This window comes from Ahaetulla prasina, chromosome 4, assembly GCF_028640845.1.
Source record: "Ahaetulla prasina isolate Xishuangbanna chromosome 4, ASM2864084v1, whole genome shotgun sequence".
NCBI lineage: Eukaryota > Metazoa > Chordata > Lepidosauria > Squamata > Colubridae > Ahaetulla > Ahaetulla prasina.
In genome coordinates this window covers 23,531,855-23,554,749 of record NC_080542.1, presented here as the reverse complement: position 1 = coordinate 23,554,749, position 22,895 = coordinate 23,531,855, and the positions used below count along the sequence as shown (strand labels likewise).

Below are 22,895 nucleotides of genomic sequence, written 5' to 3'. Positions count from 1 at the left end.
TGAGATTTATAGTCTAAATACACATATACATACATTGGTTGGAAATTGATAAAGGTGGATTTTAGTTTGCAAGCCAAAAAAAAGTATTCAGGTAATGTCCTTAATTATAGATTTTATATAGTTGCCCATCTCACCCTTGAGACTCTTGGTGGCTACAAAAAAACAAACAAACATTAAAAAACAGAACATTATTAAAATGACAATACAAAGTAGCCAAGACCCCTAAAAGATTATCTTTCAATTAAACCCCATACATGTGGGTTTCTATTAATAACCTGGCCAGAGGGGACAGCCTGTCTACAACTTTTGTTGAACATAGTCATTTCTGATGTTCTTTTAAAATAACAATTATTTGTTGATGATTTTAGTAAATATATACTGTAGTAAAAACCAATACAAATTAAACTAGAAGGAAAAAGAAAAGAAAAATTCAGAAGATGTGGGGAAAAGAGAAAGAGAAAGAAACAAAGACAACACATATAGTCCTCAATTTATGACCATAATTGAATGCAGAATTATAATTGTAAATCATTATGTTCATTAAGCAGGTCACCCAGGGGTGAAATGCTACTGGTTCAGACTGATTGGGCCGAACCAGTAGCGACGGTGGCGCGTGGATCAGAGAACCGGTAGCAGTGGCAGCGCAAGGCTCCGCCCACATGCCCGGACATTGTTACTTCTTGGTTTTAACCAGGAAGTAACCTGTTTTTGACCTTCTGCATATGCGCAGCAGGCTTTGTGCATGTGCAGAGGGTCTAAGTGTGCTTGTGACATGTGCAAGCAAAGCAAGCGCATGCGTGTGGAGCGCATACTTCCGAATTGGTAGGAAAGATAAGTAGATGTCGCCCCTGAGGTCACCACATTGAGAAGTTCCTCAATTACAAGGAGCTGAATTTCAGACGACTTTATCCCAAAGAGCTAACCATCATCTGTAAAGTAAGACAATCTTACACCTATAAACCAATCCTTAGTTTCTTCAGCTACCTCACTTCCCTGCTTCATTCAGTAAATCAATACCAATGTTCATTGCATTTTTGGTCTTGCTCAGACCAAACCCACCCTGCTCAGATCTTTCATCCTAACAATAATAGAGATCTTCTAGTCCAACACCCTACTCAAGTAGGAGATTCTATGCAGTTCTGGACAAATAGTTTTCCTCCACAGCTTCTGGAGTAATCTGATAAATTCTTCTAACAGGAAATTTCTCCTAGGTTGGATCTCTCTTTAACAAGTTTTCACCCATTATTTCTCGTTGAATAAGTCAATCCCGTGCGCTCTCACAGGGAAGGACTCCTCAGGGTGCCGTCGGCCAGGCAGTGCCGACTGGCGACACCCAGGGGAAGGGCCTTTTCTGTGGGGGCTCCCACCCTCCGGAACGAACTTCCCCCAGGACTTCGCCAACTTCCTGACCTTCGAACCTTTCGCCACGAGCTTAAGACACATCTATTTATTTGCGCAGGACTGGACTAGAATTTTAAATTTTGAATTTGGTTTTAATGGGGTTTTATTACTTTTATTGCTATTTTTAAATATTCGGCCTTATTTAATAAGTTTTTTAATTGATGTTTTATTCTGTATTTATATGTATGTTTTTTATCAGGCTGTAAACCGCCCTGAGTCCCTTGGGAGATAGGACGGTATAAAAATGCGAATAAATAAATAAATAAATAAATAATAAATAATCCACTCTTCTCCATGGCAGCCCCTCAAATATTGGAAGACTACTCTTAAGTCACCCCTAATCCTTCTCTTCATTAGACTAGATATACCCAGTTTCTGCAACTGTTCATTTTACATTTTAACCTCCAGTCCCTTAATCACCTTTGTTCCTCTTTTCGGTACTCATTCTAGAGTATCAACATCTTTTTGATAACATGGTGACCAAAACTGGATGGAGTCCTCTTAGGAATGGGGTAAGGTCAATAGTAGACTGTTTTTGGTTGAAGTTTTTGGGATTTTGAGAAAAGACCACAGAGTCAGGTAGTGTGTTCCAAGCGTTAACAACTCTGTTACAAAAGTCATATTTCCTGCAATCAAGATTGAAGCGGTTAACATTAAGTTTAAATCTATTGTTTGCTCTTGTATTATTGTGATTGAAGCTGAAGTAGTCTTTAACAGGAAGGACATTGCAATAGATGATTCTGTGTGTTAAACACAGGTCTTGTCAGAGTCGGCGGAGTTCTAAGTTTTCTAATCCCAGGATTTCAAGTCTGGTGGTATAAGGTATTTTGTTGTTTTCAGAGGAGTGGAGAACTCTTCTTGTAAAATATTTTTGGATGCGTTCAGTTGTATTAATGTCAGAGATGTGATATGGGTTCCAGACAGGTGAGCTGTATTCAAGAATAGGTCTAGCAAATGTTTTGTATGCTCTGGTTAGTAGTGTAGAGTTTTTGGAAAAGAAGCTACGCAAAATTAAGTTTACAACTCTTAGAGCCTTTTTTACTTTGTAGTTGCAGTGGGCTTTGGCACTTAGATCATTTGATATGAAAACTCCAAGGTCTTTAACAGGGTGGGGGTCATCTGTAAGGTAATGTCCATCAAGCTTGTACTTAGTGTTTGGGGCTTTTTTTCCAATATGTAAGACTGAGCATTTGCTGGTTGAGATTTGGAGTTGCCAAGTTTTAGACCAATCGGATATAAAGTCAAGATCTTTTTGAAGGGTAGTAGTATTGTTGGTGGTGTTAAATAGTTTGACATCATCAGCAAAGAGAACACGAGATAAGGTCACAGAGATCATTTATGTATAGTATGAAGAGCGTTGGTCCAAGAATGCTGCCTTGGGGAACATCACTTTTGACAGGAACAGGATTTGATAGAGCATTGCCAATTTTGACCACTTGTTATCTATTTGATAGGAAAGCAGTTATCCAATTGTGAAGAGATCCTGAAATGCCATAGGATTTTAGTTTTAGGAGAAGTTTATCATGTACTACTGAGTCAAAAGCTTTGCAGAAGTCTATGTAGATTGCATCTATTGCTTTGCCTTGATCAAGATTAGTAGTCCATATGTTTTTGCAGTGGAGAAGTTGTAAGTTACATGATAATTTTTTTCTGAAACTGTATTGTTTATTAGAGAGTAGGTTGTTTGTTTCTAGGTGGAGGGTAATAGATTCCATTACTTTGGAGGTGACGCAGCATAGAGAGATTGGTCTGTAATTTTCAACTAGGTTTGGATCTCCTTTTTTGAAGATAGGGATGACTGTGGCTAGAGACCAAAGTTTGGGAAGGGAACTAGTTGTGAAAGCTTTATCAAAGATTATGCTTAGGGGTTCTGCTATATTAAGAAGTATGCACATAGTCCATCAGGCCCAATAGATAAAGATGGTTTCAGTTTGCGAAGAGCTTTTTCAACATTATCTTCTGTGAAGTCTATATGTGTTAAGTCGATGTACTCATTGTCGGTACGATTGGTGAATGTCGGATATGAGCCATCACTGTTAACAAAGACTAAGCCAAAGAATGTGTTAAAGAGGTTTGCTTTAACTGTTTCATCATTACATTCTTTGACGTTAGATTCTTTTAGTGGTGGGATGGATCTTGATTCTTTAAGTTTATTGTTCTCAAAATTATAAAAAACACGATTGGAATTTGTGTGCAGAAGGTCTTCTTCTTGCTTGGTGTGGTAAATGGTGCATTCAGTTTTTATTTGGTTGCAAATATTTCTGTAGTGGTTTTTGAAGTTTGCTACATAGCCCTTTTTGTTTCCTCTCCAGAGGGATTTTTTTTTGGATTGAAGCTTTTTTATTGATATGGGTAATTTGTTTTTTTTTTATTTTGGTGGTGATCTGTGGTACTTATAGTTTGATGATTCTATTGATTTCAAGTAGGAAAACTCTATAGTGGTCTTTGGCAGTGATACAGGTTGAGAACAGATTTTGCCAGTCAAGAGATGAGAGGTCGTTGTTTATAAGGTCATAGTTGGCTTTTTTGAAATTGTAGTTAGGAGTACCATTATTATGACGATTTACGTGAGGGCATATATTGAGACAAAAGTCTATCATGCAGTGGTCACTGTTGGAAAAGGGTTCTTTTATTTGTAGTCCATAAATTGAGTTTGTGTTATTGCAAAAGATGATAGATATCAAGGCAGTTGTTGAGTCTTGTATTGTTAGTTACTAGTTGTTCAAGATCTAGGTTTGTAACAGCGTTGTATAGTGTAGTATGGATCGGTTCAGTTGTACATTCATTTGTTATCCAGTTAATAAAAGGTAGATTTAGGTCACCCAGGAAGATGAGAGGATATGGGCAAGAGGTAGCCCATGTTAGCAGTGTGGTTAACATATTTGCATGAGCGGTATAATAATAATAATAATAATAATATTTTAATTTGTATACCGCCCTTCTCCCGAAGGACTCAGGGCGGTGAACAGGCAGATAAAATATACATACATACAATAATTAAAAACATCCCTTAAAAAACTAATTTAAATGCCCAAAATATTAAAACGTATTTCCCATAAAATCACAGAATTTTAAAACCCATCCAATAAAAATAAGAATCAGGCTAGTCCAGCCATACGGAATAAATAAGTTTTAAGTTCATGCGAAAGGTCCTAAGGTCAGGTAATTGTCAAGTCCGAGGGGAAGTTCGTTCCACAGGGTGGAGCCCCACAGAGAAGGCCCTCCCCTGGGGCCGCCAGTCGACACTGTTTGGCTGACGGCACCCTGAGGAGTCCCTCTGTGGGAACGCATCGACGATGGGAGATAGAAGCCGGCAGTAGACGGTCCCGTAGATAGCCCGGTCCTAAGCCATGGAGCGCTTTAAAGGTGGTAACCAATACCTTGAAGCGCACCCGAAAACAACAGGTAGCCAGTGCAGTCTGCGAGGATAGGTGTTATATGGGAGCTCCGAGACGCCCTCAATAACCCAGAGCCGCTCTGAACTAGCTGAAGTCTCCGGTGCTCTTCAAGGGGAGCCCCATGTAGAGAGCATTGCAGTAGTCCAGGCGAGAGGTAACGAGAGCATGAGTGACTGTGCATAAGGCATCCCGGTCCAGGAAGGGACGCAACTGGCGGATCAGGCGAACCTGGTAAAATGCTCTCCTGGAGACGGCTGCCAAATGGTCTTCAAAGGACAACCGACCATCCAGGAGCACGCCCAAGTTGCGTACCTTCTCCATCGGGGCCAATGATTCACCCCCGACAGACAGCCGCATCTGCAGCTGACTGTACCGAGGTGCCGGCATCCACAGCCACTCCGTCTTGGAGGGATTAAGTTTGAGCCTGTTCCTCCCCATCCAGACCCGTACGGCCTCCAGACACCGGGACAGCACTTCGACAGCTTCACTGGGGTGGCCCGGGGTGGAAAAGTACAGCTGGGTATCATCAGCGTACAGTTGATATCTCACCCCAAAGTATCATAGTCAGGGGCTCTGTAGCATAGTAAGAATCAAAGTGTGGTGTTAATGGACAGATTGCATACAATAGTTTCAGAAAGAGAAAGTTTATGTGCAACTTAAATATTTTTTAGGTTCAGTGATTTTTTGTAAAAGATAGCTACTCCACCACCTCTCTGGTTTTCACGATCTGATCGAAAAACTTGATACTCTTTGTTTGAAATAATGGAGTCAGGGAGGGTTGAGTTCAACCATGTTTCACAAACAAATATAATATCAAATGTACCATTGTTTAACAAGAGGATAAATTCAGGTAATTTGTTAACAATACTTCTTGCATTTATTAATTTACATTTGAGACCTGTAGTGTTTGGTGTAGAAGAGGTAAGGGGCGTGCATACCTAGTTTTGATTGATAGTTGATTGAGGGTTATGTACAATAGGTGGTTGAAGGAAGTTTGGTTGTGCAATGAGTGGTTGATCATTGGATGGTTGGAGGTTTTGTACGGGTGGTTGGAGGTTAGTTGGTTGATCGACAGTTGATTGAACGGGTGGATGGATGTTTTGATTGTCAGATGGATGGATGCCTTGACTAATGGGATGGTTGGATGTTTTGATTGAAGTGTGGTTGATTGATGGCTATTTGATTGTAGGATTTTCTTTTTATGCAGTCTTACCAAAGCTTTATAAAGTGGAAGTAATACGTCACATGATCTGTCCCTCTGTTGATGTAGCCTAGGACTGCATTAGTTTTTTTGTGTGTGCTCAGGTCAATTTTTCTTTTCCTGAAAGCTGGCAGAACCACTTGTTTACGAAGCTGAATTTATCTGATTCTCCATCTGGCTGGTTATAGGGTGACCGTGACTCAGTGGTGAAATTCAAATATTTTTACTACCAGTTCTGTGGGTGTGGCATGGTGGCATGCCTTGGTGGGCATGGTGTGGCTTGGTGGGCAAAGGATACTGCAAAATCTCCATTCCCATCCTACTCCAGCAAAAGGATACTGCAAAAACCCTATTTCCTCCCCACTTCTGGGGGAAGGATATTGCAAAATATCCATTCCCACCCACTCTTAGGCCAGCCAGAGGTGGTATTTGCCAGTTCTCTGAACTACCCAAAATTTCTGGTACTGGTTCTCCAGAATCTGTCAGAACCTGCTAGATTTCACCCCTGCCATGACCCTCTTCCCATCAGGATACTTGTGATTTTTTGAAGGACATTTAATGCTTTTGTTATCAAAGCCTCTGGGCTGCTTAACACATAATCCCCACAACCCAGCAATGTTTCAATCTGGACTCAAGAATGCGAATGGCAGAGAAAACAGAAAGGAAGTTCACCTATTCATAAGGGGAAATGGCTAGATTGATACTGTATGCCACATATAATACTGTAACTGAATTTCCAAAAAGCTCTAGTTCAAATGCTTGTTCATACTTTCATTCCTGAAGCTGCTGTACTTTTCAAAATAAAATGTTAAAGTGAAAACTTTATACCTATGCATGTTTGTATGAGATATTGGTTGCCTGGTTACAATGCTGGGGCATATTACCTGGAAGAATCATTAATCCATGCCCAGATTTGTATTCTATTTCCTTGTTCCTTGTTCGGTCTAATCACAACAAGAATTGCACTGAATGTCATGGCTGGATAATTTGCAGGCATGGAAGAAGATTTCAGGGAAAGCAGTTTAAGGAGTCGAGAAGTAGAAACAGGTACTTTGGCTATGTACTTTTGCTCTTTTGATCTGGGAATGGCTGATAACCAAAAATCTCCAGCATTTTCTTTTTCTTTAGCAAAATTCCTCCACCTACCATGCTGCCATCTCTGATCTTGAATTATTCCCCTGTCCGCAGACAGAATACTAAGAAGCGATTGTTCTCTGTTTTTCATTATATGTGAGGAGTTCTGCTGCAAATATTGTTTTGGAGCAACTTTTTATTAATCTGGGGAAACGTGCTTGGGAAAGTTCGACCTATTGGATGTCTGAACCCTCTTATCTGGATATTTTCTAGAATGTATAGCACACCCAAGCACATTATAATAACTGAAGTGCAAATTTCCATAACACCCCGAATAACCAGCAACCACACTTAACTTGCAACAGAAGGGAACCAGCATAGAATGGTAAAGCACCATGGCAAAGTCAAGACACAAAATCTTTCAGTGTCTCAGAATAATTTTGTGATGGGTTGGTATTTTATTTTGTTTTTTCGCACTCTATTTTAGGTGTACATTACAGGTTTGTTTCTTTGTTTTTTCTTTATTAAGAAATGGAATGAAACAGTGCTGCCTACATCTGGCACTTGCTGTATAGTATTATAATTTGACACCATGGTTAGAAGAGGCTCTGGAAATTACAGAAAAAAATATTCTATATTATTCAATAATATTGAATTAAGGCTATACGTTACCAGTTCTGCTTAGAGGAATCAAAATGGCAGGGAGAAAAAAAAGAAGAAGAAGAGCATTTATAGAAACAAAAATGATGGTGGCGTTGCAAACTTCTCCAGTAGATTCAAAGTGGCACCTAGAGAAAGAAGAATAAGATATATAATGTGAAATATTTATTTTCTTTCAAATCAGATGGATTACTTCCCTCTATTCAATGTAGCTTCCTTTGAGATGAATTGCTTTGGCGGGATCACTCTGTGATTGCATAATTATGAAGAAGGTTTTAACAAGCTTTAGGCCCTTTCTGATCTGCTTAAATTGATCTCCCAAGTGAAATGCATTTTAAAATGGAAATGAAGTGCTTCTATGTGGCTTGAATTTGTCTAACCTTTTGGATCAACGAGTGTGTTTGAAATTAACAGAGAATTTAGTGGGTGTTCTTACAAATAAAACAACCCCAATCTTCAAAACACAGGGAAGGGATATTATGTATGCGCAAGACAGAAACCACTCACCTGCAACTACAGGTAGTCCTCGACTTACAACAGTTCCTTTATTGACCATTTGAAGTTACATCACTGAAAAAAGTGGCTTATGATCCTTTTTCACACTTAGGGCCATTGCAGCATCCCTAAGGTCACCTGATTTAAATTTGGATGCCTGACCACTGACTCCCATTTATAATGGTTGCAGTATCCTATGATTCCCTTTTATGACCTTCTGATGGGGAAACCAGATTCACTTAACAATTGTGTTACTAATTTAATATCTGCAAGGATTCACTTAACAAATGTGGCAAGAAAAGTTGTAAAATGGGGCAAATATTCACTTAACAAATTTCTCACTTAGCAACACAAATTTTGGGCTCAGTTATGGTGGTAAGTTGAGAACTACCTGTATTTTGCTTTTTAAGAATATTTGGGATACTCACATATACCTCAAGGATGTTTTCTATATATATAAAAATGGATCTATGTGTGTATGTTCCAGTATAACTCTGGAATGCCTAGAGCAATTTCAACCAAATCTGGTACACAGATGACATACTCTCTGGAAACAAATACTGTGGGAGTAAAACACCCCTAACACCTCTTGGAGGTGTGTGTGTTCTGTTAAGATACAGCCTGTTGTGCCTTAAAATGGATTCTACTGTACAGCACAGTGGAGTTTCCATGATAATGGCACAAATTCCCGACCCTGTCACAGCTGGCCAGGGGTCATGAGAGGAGAAGGAGGGGGAGGAGGAGGACCGCCGAAGCCTTAGTGCAGGAGCGAAGCGGCTCTATACTTACCTTCCTGCCACATTTGTGCTCAAGGCAGCCTTCACCTCCTGCCACTTTGGGTTGAAGCTCATGCCCACCGCGCTCGGCTGAAGAGGTGTGTGTGTGGGGGGGACACAGCAAGGTGATAGCCAGAGCCTTAGTGCAGGAGCGAAGCGACCCTGTACTTGCCTTCATGCCACATTTGCTCAAGGCAGCTGTCCCATCACTTCAAGCTCAGAGCTGTAAGCTGCGTCCTTTTGCTAGGAGTGAGTAGGCAGGATTGGGCTCCAGGAGGAGGAGGGGACCTCATCTCCCCCATTGTGAAGCACACTAAAGTTCACTGTGCTGTGCAAGGTGCTGCGATAGTGCCTCATGGCATGCCTGATGCCTCATATCAGAATCAGAGAAGAGGGGAGAGAGATACAGAGAGAGAGAGAGATACAGAGTGGGGGAAGATAGAGATGGCGGCACACACACACACACACACACACACACACACACACACACACAGATACGGGGGGGCAAATAGGGGGAGGAGAGAAACAGAGAGAGTGTTGTGTCTTGCTCGCTTTCCCCGCAGCCGGGTCCCTCTTATCTCCTGCCGAACGCTGAGGAATGTCCTGGCATGCCTCCAGGCCCCAGCCCTGGCACCATGCCCAGACAGGCCGAACAAGATGAAGGGTCTGACGTGCCTCCAGCCCCCAGCCCTGGCTCCATGCCCAGGCAAACGGAGCAACTAGACCCCTCCCCCTCCCCCACAGCATGTGAGCCTGAGGAATGTGAATTGCCAACAGCTGGAGCCTGGAGAGATCCTCGCTTCAGGAGAATTGATAGACGGCGTCAGCAAAAGGAAGGGAGGGGCAGGCCTGGATAAGTGCTGAGTCATGGAGCCACACCCCTTGGCCTATATAAAGGATCTACTTTCTGGCATTCTCTGAGTCAGGCAAAGTCTACCTTGGATTGCTGAAGTCACTTCCTGGTCTCCTGCCTGCCTTGAGAACTTTGCTAGGACTCTGGCAGAGTTGCAGAGGCACGCCTGATACGGACTTCCCCGACCCGGCCGTCAGCGGAGGAGTGGGATACGACATCTTGCCTGACTCCTGACACATCACCATCAACACCGCAAGATGGATCAGCAACAGCTGGCGCAGATTGTGCAGCAGCTACAAGCAGATAACCAGCTACTGCAACAGCAAGTCGCCCAGCTGACTGCTCAACTGGCTGCTGGGAATGCCCCAGCAGTCCAACCTCCTCCTCCTCCTCCTCAGCGCCACAGCCTGGTACCGGTGCTGAAGAAGTTCTCAGGATGGATGGAGATGTTCCCGGCCTTCATGGCCCAGTGCCAGATCTACATGGCGATGTGGCTGGGGGACTTTCCAGATGACCGGGCCAGGGTGGCCTTTGTAATGAACCTGTTGTCTGGCCAGGCTGCTCAGTGGGCCACGCCCTTGGTGCTCAGGGACAGCCCCTTGCTGGCGGACTACCAGGGGTTCTGGGGGTAACTGTGCCTCATGTATGAGGACCCCGTGCAGGCCCAGATGGCCGCCCGGCGCCTAGGAGAGATCCAACAAGGGCCGTGCCCCCTCTGGGAGTACATCGCTGAATTCCGGTTGCTGTGCCACGATTCGGACTGGAACGACACGGCACTGGTGGACGCGTTCCAGAGGGGCCTTTTGGAAGAGCTCCAGGACAAGTTGGCTCGGGTGGAGGCGCCACGGACCCTTGTTGACCTAGTGCCCCTCTGCTTGCGCCTCGACACCCGTCTCCAGCAACACCCGTCCGGTCGCCGCCAGCAACCGTCAACGACCGTCGCACTCCCTCGACCCGTGCCGACCCTGTCCCAGGCCGCCCCGCACTTCATGGCCGCCGCCGAGGAACCCATGGAGTTAGGAGCGGCCAGGCCTCGCCTGACGGCCCAGGAGCGAAGCCGGAGGCACCAAGGGGGACTGTGTTTGTATTGTGGGGAGCCCGGCCATTTTGCCGCCGCATGCCCCAGGAAGCGCGGTGGAGCACGTGCGCCCGTCCCCGAATCCCAGCCTGGCCAGTCAGGAAACGGGGCAGGCCCAGCCTAGGGGAAACCTTAGGCCGGGCAGGGACCAAGCCCCCGCCAGACATGGCCGACATGGACCCCGGGCCCCCTCAGCACCTGATTTTGGACACCCGGGTATGGGTGGGTGACCGGCCGGCGGGGATCCCGGCGCACGCGCTGGTGGACTCAGGGACCACCACGATCTTTATGGACCGGGCCTTCGTGGACCATTTTGGGGTCCCCTTGGTACCTGTGGACCCTCCGATGAGCGTTGAGACCGACGGGAGGGAGCTGGTGGCCGGACCCATTAACTTCGCCACGCAGCCCTTGCACCTCGCCATCGGGGTCCACGAGGAGGCGATTCGCTTCTACGTGACGGCGGACCTCCACTTCCCGGTGATCCTCGGACTGGCCTGGCTGCGGACTCACGACCCTCAGGTGGCCTGGTCACGGAACGCTATCTCGTTCTCCAGCCTGCAGTGCGTCGACCACATCCGCCACACCTGCGCCGGCCAAGACGTCTTCACCGTTGCCGTGCCCCCTGAGCTGCGGGACTTCGCTTATGTCTTCAGCGAGAAAGAGGTGGACCGCTTTCCCCCGCACCGGCCCTATGACTGCCCCGTGGACCTGCAGCCCGGCGCCCCGCTGCCAACGGGACGCTTGTATTTCATGTCCGAGCCCGAGTTGGCCGTCCTCAGGGACTTTCTGGACAAAAACTTGGCCCGAGGGTTCATCTGGCCTTCCAAGTCCCCTCTGTCGGCCCCGGTCCTCTTCGTGAAGAAGACAGGGGATTTGCGCCTCTGCTGAATGCCATCACGGTGCGGAATCGCTACCCCCTGCCGCTCATCCCGGAGCTGATGGACCGGCTGCGGGAGGCCTCGGTCTTTACCAAGCTCGATCTCCAGGGGGCCTACAACCTGGTGCGGATGCGTGAAGAGAATGAGTGGAAGACGGCGTTCGGCACCCGGTACGGACACTACGAGTACACGGTCATGCCGTTCGGGCTAACGCAACGCCCCTGCCGTCTTCCAACATTTTATGAACGATGTATTCTGGGACATGTTGGATCGGTTCGTGGGGATCTACCTGAACGACATCCTGATCTACTCCCGGTCCAGGGAAAGTCACCTCCAGCACCTCCGCCTGGTCCTGCAGTGCCTGCGGGAGCACCAGCTCTACGCCAAGCTGGAGAAGTGCTTTTTCCTCCGGACGTCCATCGAGTTTCTCGGGCACATCCTCTCACCTGAGGGGATCACCATGGACCCGCGCAAAGTGGAGGCCCTGTGCAGCTGGGAAGCCCTGCGTCGGGTGAAGGATGTCCAGTGGCTGCTGGGCTTCGCCAATTACTATCGGACCTTCATCCCAGGCTTCGCCACGCTGACGGCTCCGTTCACCCAGCTCCTCCAGAAGAAGGTCCCGTTTCTCAAGAAGGCCTTCGTCACGGAGCCCATCCTGTGACATCCCGACCCGCACCGGCCTTTCATGGTAGAGACGGATGCCTCCAACGTCACCCTTGGAGCGGTGCTGCTACAGGCCCCGGCGGATGGCGGCATTCTTTTTCCCTGCGCGTACTATTCGCGGAAGCTCAACCCCTCCAAGCGCAACTATACCATCTGGGAAAAGGAGTTGCTGGCTATCAAGGCTGCGTTCGAGGCGTGGTGGCACCACCTGGAGGGGGCCTGGCATCAGGTGGAGGTCCGAATGGACCATCGGAACCTCGAGCACCTCACCACGGCTCGGAAGTTGAACCAGCGGCAGATCCAGTAGTCGCTGTTCTTCGCCCGGTTCAACTTCCGCATAGCCTACATCCCCAGCAGCCACAACCGGAGGGTGGACGCCCTGTCCCGTAAGCCGGAGTATCTGAGCGCCCAGGACCCTCTTCCTCCATGCACAGTGCTGCGGGCGGAAGCCTTGGCCGCCGCCCGGGAATCGGTGGACTTACGGGCCCGGGTGCCAGAGGCGCAGCACCAAGACGCCTGGTCTCAGCAGCGGCGAGCGGAGGTGGGCCCCACATCTCCGTGGACATTGGAAGAGGATGTGCTCAAGTTCCGGGGGCGGTTGTATGTGCCCACGGGACTGCTCTGGGCCCTCGTCCTGGCCCAGTGCCACGACAACCCTGCCGCGGGCCATTTCGGGTTTTTCAAGACTCTCAACCTGGTGACGCGGACCTTCTGGTGGCCCCGGGTGCGGCATTATGTCCATGCCTACGTGACGTCCTGCGTGCCGTGCTGGCAAGCCAAGGCCGCCACGGGGGCCCCTCCCGGTCTCCTCCAGCCCTTGCCGACTCTTGACAGACCCTGGGGGGAGATTTCCATGGACTTCCTGACGAACCTGCCACCGTCCTCGGGGTTCACCACAGTGCTGGTGGTGGTGGACATGCTCACCAAGATGGCACACTTCATCCCGTGCCACAGGCTGCCCACCGCCACCAAGACGGCCCGTCTCTTCTTGCAGCACTTCTTCCACCTCCACGGTCTGCCGGATAGGGTGGTGTCGGACCGTGGGGTGCAGTTCACGGCTCGCTTTTGGAAGAGCCTGATGGCCGCGTTGGAGGTGCAGGTGTGCCTGTCATCGGCGCACCATCCAGAGACTGACAGCGGGACGGAGAAGGTCATCGGTGTCCTGGAGCAGTACCTCCAGTGCTTCGTGAACCAGCAGCAGAACAACTGGGCCGAATACCTGTCCTTGGCGGAGTTCGCCTTCAACAACTCCCAACATACCTCCACCCAGACAACCCCGTTCCTGGCCAACTTGGGGTACCATCCGCGGCTCTTCCCTCTGGCGCCCCCGGACTCCCCGGTCCCCAAGACGCAGACCTTCCTCTCCGAGTTGCACGCGGTCTAGCAGATGGTGCGGCGGCAGCTGAATCGGGTGAAGGAGGACTACAAGCGGGTCACCGACCGCTCCCGATGGGAAACACCCCCGCTGGCGGTCGGAGACCACGTGTGGATCTCCACAAAGCATCTCCCGTCCGACCGGCCGGCGAAGAAACTGGACCACCGGTTCATTGGTCCGTTCCCCGTCGAGGCGGTCATCAATCCTACCGGCTGATCCTGCCGTGTTCCATGTGGATCCATTTCGTCTTCCACCGGTCCTTGCTGGTCCCTGAGGCCCCGCCGTGTCCCCTTCGGCGTCCAGCGCTGCCCGGTGCCGTCGGCGAGGACGGGGCGGAGGAGTACGAGGTGCACAGCGTACGCGACTCCTGCTGGCTGAAGGGGCGCTTCCAATACCTGATTGCATGGCAGGGGTACAGGATCGAGTTCACCTGGGTCAACGCCTCCAACATCCATGCCCCGGACCTGGTGCGGGCCTTCCACGAGCAGAACCCGGCCCGACCGCATCCCGATCGTCAGCCCCGGGGGAAGGGCCCTGCAGTGAGGGATAGTGTTGTGTCTCGCTCGCTTTCCCCGCAGCCGGGTCCCTCTTATCTCCTGCTGAATGCTGAGGAATGTCTTGGCATGCCTCCAGGCCCCAGCCCTGGCACCATGCCCAGACAGGCTGAACAAGATGAAGGGTCTGACGTGCCTCCAGCCCCCAGCCCCCAGTCCTGGCTCCGTGCCCAGGCAAATGGAGCAACTAGACCCCTCCCCCTCCCCCACAGCATATGAGCCTGAGGAATGTGAATTATCAACAGCTGGAGCCTGGAGAGATCCTCGCTTCAGGAGAATTGATAGGCGGCGTCAGCAAAAGGAAGGGAGGGGCAGGCCTGGATAAGTGCTGAGTCATGGAGCCACACCCCATATAAAGGATCTGCTTTCTGACATTCTCTGAGTCAGGCAAAGTCTACCTTGGATTGCTGAAGTCACTTCCTGGTCTCCTGCCTGCCTTGAGAACTTTGCTAGGACTCTGGCAGAGCTGCAGAGGCACCCCTGATACGGACTTCCCCGACCCGGCCGTCAGCGGAGGAGTGGGACACGACAGAGAGATACAGAGGGTGGGCAGAGAGAGAGACACACAGAGAGAGATAGAGAGGGGGAGAGATACAAAGAGAAAAGGGGGAGAGAGGTGAGAGAGGTGAGAGAGAGACAGAGACAGAGAGAGATACAGGGGGGGAGAGACACACACATAGAGATACTGTTGTGACCCAAGTTCCTGGACCCGGACTCCTGGACTCGGATGATTCAGAAAGTGAGGGAGAAGACCTGGCCAGCCCTGCTTCTCGTGAGCCCTTTCCCTCCCTGGCACCCACTCAAAGGGAGGAGGAGGGGCCGGCAAAGCCTGATTCCATGGAGCCTCCTTCTGATTTGGCAACGCCCCAAGAACAGTTTTGGAGTTTGTTTGTTTGTTTGTTTTATTTAATTTTTATAGTGATGCAAGATTACGAAGACGTGATCGGCGTGCGCAGCAGCGGAAGAGTTGGGACAAAGCCAAGTCATAATTGTCATGCAGTGACATCTGCAGAGACTATAAATAGGAGGCGGGACTTCCTGGTTTTTTGTCTTGGACAAAGTAATGAATTTGCGTGGGCAATCTGTATCAACGGAGGGAAGAATATATTCGTGAGTAATTCTGGCCTTATCTGTAATTTCCTTGTTATCTCCAGAAACTTGGCAGGCCCGTGGGTAGACGTAGCCAGGACATTTATATATATGTAAATAAATCAGAAAAGAGGCCTCTGACTGACTCTTTGCTGGGAGTATTGGGGGAAGGGAAACAGAACAGATATAGAGGCGGGGGAGATAAGGGGTGAGACAGGCACACAGAGAAAGATACACGGAGTGGGGAGAGGGGGAGAGAGAGACACAGAGAAAGAGAGAGATACTGTCGTGTCCCACTCCTCTGCTGACGGCCGGGTCAGGGAAATCCGAATCAGGCTTGCCTCTGCAGCTCTGCCCAAAGTCCTAGCAAAGTCCTCAGAGCAGGCAGGAGACCAGTAAGTGACTTCAGCAAGATAAGTTCGACTTTGCCTGACTCAGAGACTGCCAGAAAGCAGATCCTTTATATAGGCCATGGGGTGTGGCTCCATGACTCAGCACTCATTAAGGCCTGCCCCTCCCTTCCTTCTGTTGCCTCCGCCTATCCAATCTTCTGATGCGAGGGTCACTCCAATCAGCTGTTGGAAGTAAACTTTCCTCAGGCTCACATGCTGTGGAGGAGGGGGAGGGGTCTAGCTGCTCCGTTTGCCTGGGCATGGAGCCAGGGCTGGGGCCGGGGGATGCTCCCTCCTCTGCAGCCTGCTTGGGCATGGAGCCAGGGCTGGGACCGGGAGGTGCCCCCTCCTCTGCAGCTTGTCTGGGCATGGAGCCAGGACTGGGGCCGGGAGGCATACATTCCTCCGTGTTCGGGAGCAGATAAGCAGACCCCAGCTGCGGTGAGAGCGGACAAGACACAATAGATACAAAGGGGAGGGAGAGAGAGAGAGGGAGAGGGAGAGAAAAGAGAGATACACACACAGAGGGGGAAGCCGGTGATAAATAAATACCCGGGCAATGCCAAGTTATCAACGTTGTGAATAAAAATAGGGACTAGCAAGTTGTTTTAGTCTAGGCCATCTTTCTACTCAGGGTTGGACTTCAAAAATCTCTGCTCGGTTGCTGGGTGGGTGTGGCCATGGTGACCGTGGTCTAATCGGCCTCCTGCAACATGGCAGGAGAGGCGTTTTTGCGCTCCTTGGCTCCGGAGGCTTTTCTTGAGCCTCCGGGAGGGCGAAAATGGCCTCCCCAGGCTCCGTGGCCCTCTGGAGGCCGGAAATGGGCCCAAACCTCTGGTAGGTCTGTTTTTTGCCCTCCCCGAGCCTCCCACACGCCCTGCACCTACCTGCATCCAAAACAGGCCGTGTGGAGACTCCTTGGAGGGGTGAAGCGAGGTTGGTAGGGCCAGCCAGGAGTGGGATTTGGGGGTTCTCCAAACTGCACAGAATCTTAGCTAGAGGTTCTCCCAAATCCCTACGAACCCCTAGCAGCCCACCCCATTTCTACTTAATTTTTTGAAAGTAAAATAACCTTTTATAAATACTAATTTATTATTCATAGCCACCGTGTTGCCTCCTATTATAATTGTACATATTTAAATGCACCAGTCTAACTAACAAACAAAAATTTTGGTCTGGATGGGTCTGGATGGGGAGAAACAGGCTCAAGCTCAATCCCTCCAAGACAGAGTGGCTGTGGATGCCGGCATCCCGGTACAGTCAGCTGCAGCTGCGGCTGACTGTTGGGGGCGAGTCATTGGCCCCGATGGAGAGGATGCGCAACTTGGGCGTCCTCCTGGATGAACGGCTGTCCTTTGAAGATCACTTGGCGGCCGTCTCCAGGAGAGCTTTTTACCAGGTCCGCCTGGTTTGCCAGTTGTGCCCCTTTCTAGACCGGGATGCCCTATGCACGGTCATTCACGCTCTCGTAACGTCTCGTCTGGATTACTGCAATGCTCTCTACATGGGGCTCCCCTTGAGGAGCACCCGGAGGCTCCAGTTAGTTCAGAATGCGGCTGCACGGGTGATAGAGGGAGCCCCTCGTGGCTCCCATGTGACACCTCTTCTGCGCAGACTGCACTGGCTACCTGTGGCCTTCCGGGTGCGCTTCAAGGTTTTGGTAACTATCTTCAAAGCGCTCCATGGCATAGGGCCGGGTTACTTACGGGACCGCCTGGTGCTACCGAATACCTCTCACCGACCCGTGCGCTCTCACAGGGAGGGACTCCTCGGGGTGCCGTTGGCCAGGCAGTGCTGGCTGGCGACACCCAGGGGAAGGGCCTTCTCTGTGGGGGCCCCCACCCTCTGGAACGAGCTTCCCCCAGGACTTCGCCAACTTCCTGACCTTCGAACCTTTCGCCGCGAGCTTAAGACACATCTATTTATTTGCGCAGGACTGGACTAGATTTTAAATTCGAATTGGTTTTAATGGGGATTTTATTATTTATATTGTCATTTTAATTATTCGGCCATTTGTAATAAGTTTTTTAATGGATGTTTTATGTTGTATTTATATGTATATTTTTATCTGGCTGTGAACCGCCCTGAGTCCTTAGGGAGATAGGGCGGTATACAAATATGAAAAATAAAATAATAAATAAAATAAAAATAAAAATCAGCATTCTGTTATGTTTCAATTTGCTCTCTTTCATAGATAACTATGTTGAATCAACCCAGGAACTTAAGAGATCAGATTGTTTCATACATTTTTGAGGCTGACAGGAAATTTATCACAGTCTCAAGATTTTCTCCATGATAGGATAGGGTGCAAACAAATCACTCAACAAGCGTAACTAAATAAGACTTTATAGAACCTGCAGTAGACTTTCACAGACAAAATGCCAAAGGGCAGGGATCAATAGGCAATATAATTATATTTTCCTAATATAAGGTCCTGTGTATATTCCCAGGCCAAATGGTGGATCTACCTCATGGCCTTCTTCATAATTCTTTATAGTCACCTGGCAGCAAAATGTCCTCAAAGTCCTAAATTCCTATTATCTAGATTATGATGAGGACAAGCATTCTTGGTATTGGATCCAAGATTTGCTGAATATGCGGACTTCTTTGTTATGGCAACATTAAAGTTGGTTAACATTAAAGTTGGTCCTTGAGTGGCTCAGACTGTTAAGACAGTCTGTTATTAACAGCAGCTGCTTGCAATTACTGCAGGTTCAAGTCCCACCAGGCCTAAGGTTGACTCAGCCTTCCATCCTTTATAAAGTAGGTAAAATGAGGACCCAGATTGTTGGAGGCAATAAGTTGACTTTGTATATAATATACAAATGGATGAAGACTATTGCTTGACATAGTGTAAGCCGCCCTGAGTCTTCGGAGAAGGGCGGGATATAAATGCAAATAAATAAAAAAAAGTTATAGGTCAGTTAGTTATCTGAAGTTGATGACATACAAACAAGTTTTCTTAACCATATCAACTATAAGATGCGTGGACTGCAACTCCCAGAATTCCCCAGCTAGTTGGCTGGGAAATTCTGGCAGTTGTAGTCCACACATCTTAATATTGCCAAGGTTGAGAAATACTGCATACAACAATTGAAAGATGCCTCATTTAGCATGGAGAACGCCCAGTATCAACCATAAAGATAAATGTTTATTCTGCTTGTTCTGTAAACTTTTATAGCTGCATGCTTCATCAACCTAAATTTGAACAAACAATTGTACTTTATATATTCAGCTCTTCGAATGCAGATGGGCTGTTCAGGATGATTTGTTCTGGATTGATGTCTTATTTCGGACTCTGTCGGCAGGGTTTGATGGGGGCCAGCAGGTCTCCCCATCTCTCTATCTCCAGCTACCAAGCAATCAGACGCTACGTTTTCGTGGTAAAAAAGCCGCAGCTTGGGAAGCGGCATGGGAGGGGGCATCGAACCCCATAGAGGATCCCCATGGATTGGTCCCAGAAGTGTTGCTAGAAGAAGGGGAAGACAGCCGGCTTCTGAAGGAGATGCCTCTCTGCCTGGAGGAGAAACGCAAGCTCAGGTACCAAAGCTCTTGATTCTTGCGGAGAGACTCTTGAGGAGGAGAACATTGAAAAGTGTGTAATTAAAATGACATTCCCAGCTCTGTGTCCTCAGAGAGCACAGTGAATGCTAATTATGCGGATTGCTACTGAAGGGCATCCTCTCAAGAGAAGCATCCTTAATTGGGCTCCCATCTTTTCTGGAGACTCTTGTGGAACAGAACAAAGATAGCTGGGAATCTAGAACATTCGTGAAGAGATCCTATGGTATCTGTGAAGCGATTCAATGATATAGTCCTAGCTGGTGGTGATGTGGGAAGGCACAGGTGTTTCTAAGTGAAACACAGCCCTATTGAATAATATCTTGATCAAAGCAATTAGGAGCCCTACTTTGAATATTTCTCTTCAGTATGGATTAGATTTTTCCAGGTTGATGAAAGGTTTTATAAAACCTGAGGGATTGGATATAATGGGGTGGGGGGTGGGGGAGAGAAGAACATAATGCTACACACTTTAATTAATGCATTTAATTGCAGTTATGTTAGTTTCTCATTTAACCATCCTTTGCTTTAAGAATGCTACAGAAGCAGGCAGTCAAGCAGCTCAGCGGTTGGCAACTTTGGCGCATAGAGAAGTCGAAAACGCTGCGCCATCTCCAGAGTCAAGCAAGCACAGCCATCTCCTCAGCTAAGTTGTGGCGAGGCACTCTGCACCACATCGAAGGTACAGGTGTTGGGAGAAATGTCCATCTGGGTTCAGTTCCAAGTGGGGAAAAGACACTGGAAACATGGAGACTGCTTGGAAAGATGGTTTAATGGTGGACAGGTTCACATGGTTTGATTTCCTGAACAGAAAAGCGCTGAGATGCTGAGCGTGCCCTGGCTTTATGCTTTCTCTGAGCTTTAAACTTCCCGGGGCACAGGAAGAGTATCCTGATTGGTTGTCAGATTCCCAGGGGGTGGGGGTCTTAGCTAGCCTTGCTGGCTTATGTAATCTTCCCACGTGCCATGTGGTGAGTTTCTGTTGCTAGATGGGTCCTATTGTGTTGCAGATGATGGTCCATTGACAAAGGTGGGGAGAATGAGTTTCTGCCTCTGGCCCATTGACAAAGGTGGGGGGAAGCAGGAAGTTGCAGGGAGCTGCTTTGTTCTTAAAACATGTTTCTCCTTTTCTCATCCAGGGAAATATATTCTGCCTTTTTAATATTTTCTAAAATATTTCATTCTTCTAGGAGAGGGTGCTAACTTCCTATACAGGCAAGGCCCTTAAGGATTATTTTGGAGAGAACAATAGCTTAGGAGTTTGAGCTTGCCTTGTGACAATGTGTATTCTTTTCCCCAAAGGCCATTTTGGAACAGGGATCCAATCCTATTTCAACTTTTGCGCTTTCTTGATCCTGATGAATTTTGTGGCTTCCTTGCTGGTGGTAGGATTCGTGATTGCTCCAAACGCTGCCTTTGAAGCTCTAAAACTCAACTGGACAAGTCAAGCAAATAGTAGTTCGGGTGAGTGAATGACCCATGGTATGTGTGTTCCAGACTGTGTCCTGAAGAATCAATATAAAATGTATTTGATTTATTCCTATGCCAATGCAATCAAGAATGGCCTTGGATGGTTCACCCTGAAAAAATAACAATATCAAGCATGCCCCATACTAGGCCCACTGCTCTTCAATGTTTTTTTAAAATGACATAGTCAAAGGGTAGAAAGGACAAAGCTGATGCAGGATTGGTTCCCACTAGGGAGATGGACTCAAAAGAATCTTGAAAGAGTCTTGAGCATCAAGCCTTTTCTGACAAAATTCAGTTTGGTGGCAAGAATTATAGGTCCTGCATTTAGGTAGGAAAAATCAGATGTACAGGTATAGGATAAGCTGTATGGATCCGAGTATAGGCCACAGATTAAACATGAGCCAGAAGCTGCCAACAATTATGGGATGTGATAGTTCCACTTTATCCTGCACTGGTCAGTATTCCAAGTTTGGTACAAACAGTGCAGCATTGAATGGTTGAATACTTCCCATGATTTCAAAAATTATGCCTCTATTGATGCAGCTCACAATGCTGAAAAAGCACAGAAAAGTAACAGAAATAGTGAGGGTCTTGGAGATTGAATTCTCAGACGAACTCCTAAAAGAATTGAGTAAGATTGGTCTAAAGAAAGACAGTTAAGAAAAGACACATAAAATCTTCCAGTACTTGAAGTGCTATCATAGGGAAGAAGTTATAAATTTATGCTATGTAATAGCTGAAGCTAGTACAAGAACTAATGGATGGAAGCTTTACAGAGAGTAGCGCAAACTTGAAATATGGTGGAATTTCCTAACTGTGACAGTTATTAAGCAGTGTAACAGCCTACCGCTTGGAGTCCATCACTGGAGGTTTTCAAACAAAGATTAAACACCCATTTGCCTGGGATAATCTGAGGATTCTTGCTTTGGGTTGGATCAGAAGACATTCAAGGTATTTTTCAATTCTATGGTTCTATTATGCCTTGAGGTGGAGGCAGAAATTCAACAGGTATAGCAGACCACATCGAAGGTACAGGTGTTGGGAGAAATGTCCATCTGGGTTCAGTTCCAAGTGGGGAAAAGACACTGGAAACATGGAGACTGCTTGGAAAGATGGTTTAATGGTGGACAGGTTCACATGGTTTGATTTCCTGAACAGAAAAGCGCTGAGATGCTGAGCGTGCCCTGGCTTTATGCTTTCTCTGAGCTTTAAACTTCCCGGGGCACAGGAAGAGTATCCTGATTGGTTGTCAGATTCCCAGGGGGTGGGGGTCTTAGCTAGCCTTGCTGGCTTATGTAATCTTCCCACGTGCCATGTGGTGAGTTTCTGTTGCTAGATGGGTCCTATTGTGTTGCAGATGATGGTCCATTGACAAAGGTGGGGAGAATGAGTTTCTGCCTCTGGCCCATTGACAAAGGTGGGGGGAAGCAGGAAGTTGCAGGGAGCTGCTTTGTTCTTAAAACATGTTTCTCCTTTTCTCATCCAGGGAAATATATTCTGCCTTTTTAATATTTTCTAAAATATTTCATTCTTCTAGGAGAGGGTGCTAACTTCCTATACAGGCAAGGCCCTTAAGGATTATTTTGGAGAGAACAATAGCTTAGGAGTTTGAGCTTGCCTTGTGACAATGTGTATTCTTTTCCCCAAAGGCCATTTTGGAACAGGGATCCAATCCTATTTCAACTTTTTGCGTTTCTTGATCCTGATGAATTTTGTGGCTTCCTTGCTGGTGGTAGGATTCGTGATTGCTCCAAACGCTGCCTTTGAAGCTCTAAAACTCAACTGGACAAGTCAAGCAAATAGTAGTTCGGGTGAGTGAATGACCCATGGTATGTGTGTTCCAGACTGTGTCCTGAAGAATCAATATAAAATGTATTTGATTTATTCCTATGCCAATGCAATCAAGAATGGCCTTGGATGGTTCACCCTGAAAAAATAACAATATCAAGCATGCCCCATACTAGGCCCACTGCTCTT

At 47.6% G+C, this 22,895-nt stretch overlaps 1 protein-coding gene across 1 annotated transcript in view; it reads left to right on the top strand.

The window, feature by feature from the left end:
• The first annotated feature begins 6,955 nt into the window (after positions 1 to 6,955).
• Positions 6,956 to 22,895, top strand: part of TMC4 (transmembrane channel like 4) — a 34,148-nt gene continuing 18,208 nt past the window's right edge. Inside the window, exons 1-4 of the mRNA XM_058183769.1 lie at positions 6,956 to 7,047; positions 19,196 to 19,427; positions 19,982 to 20,130; positions 22,568 to 22,729. Coding sequence (XP_058039752.1) covers positions 6,996 to 7,047; positions 19,196 to 19,427; positions 19,982 to 20,130; positions 22,568 to 22,729 — 595 coding nt within the window. The 5' untranslated portion in view covers positions 6,956 to 6,995. The remainder of the gene's footprint in view (positions 7,048 to 19,195; positions 19,428 to 19,981; positions 20,131 to 22,567; positions 22,730 to 22,895) is intronic.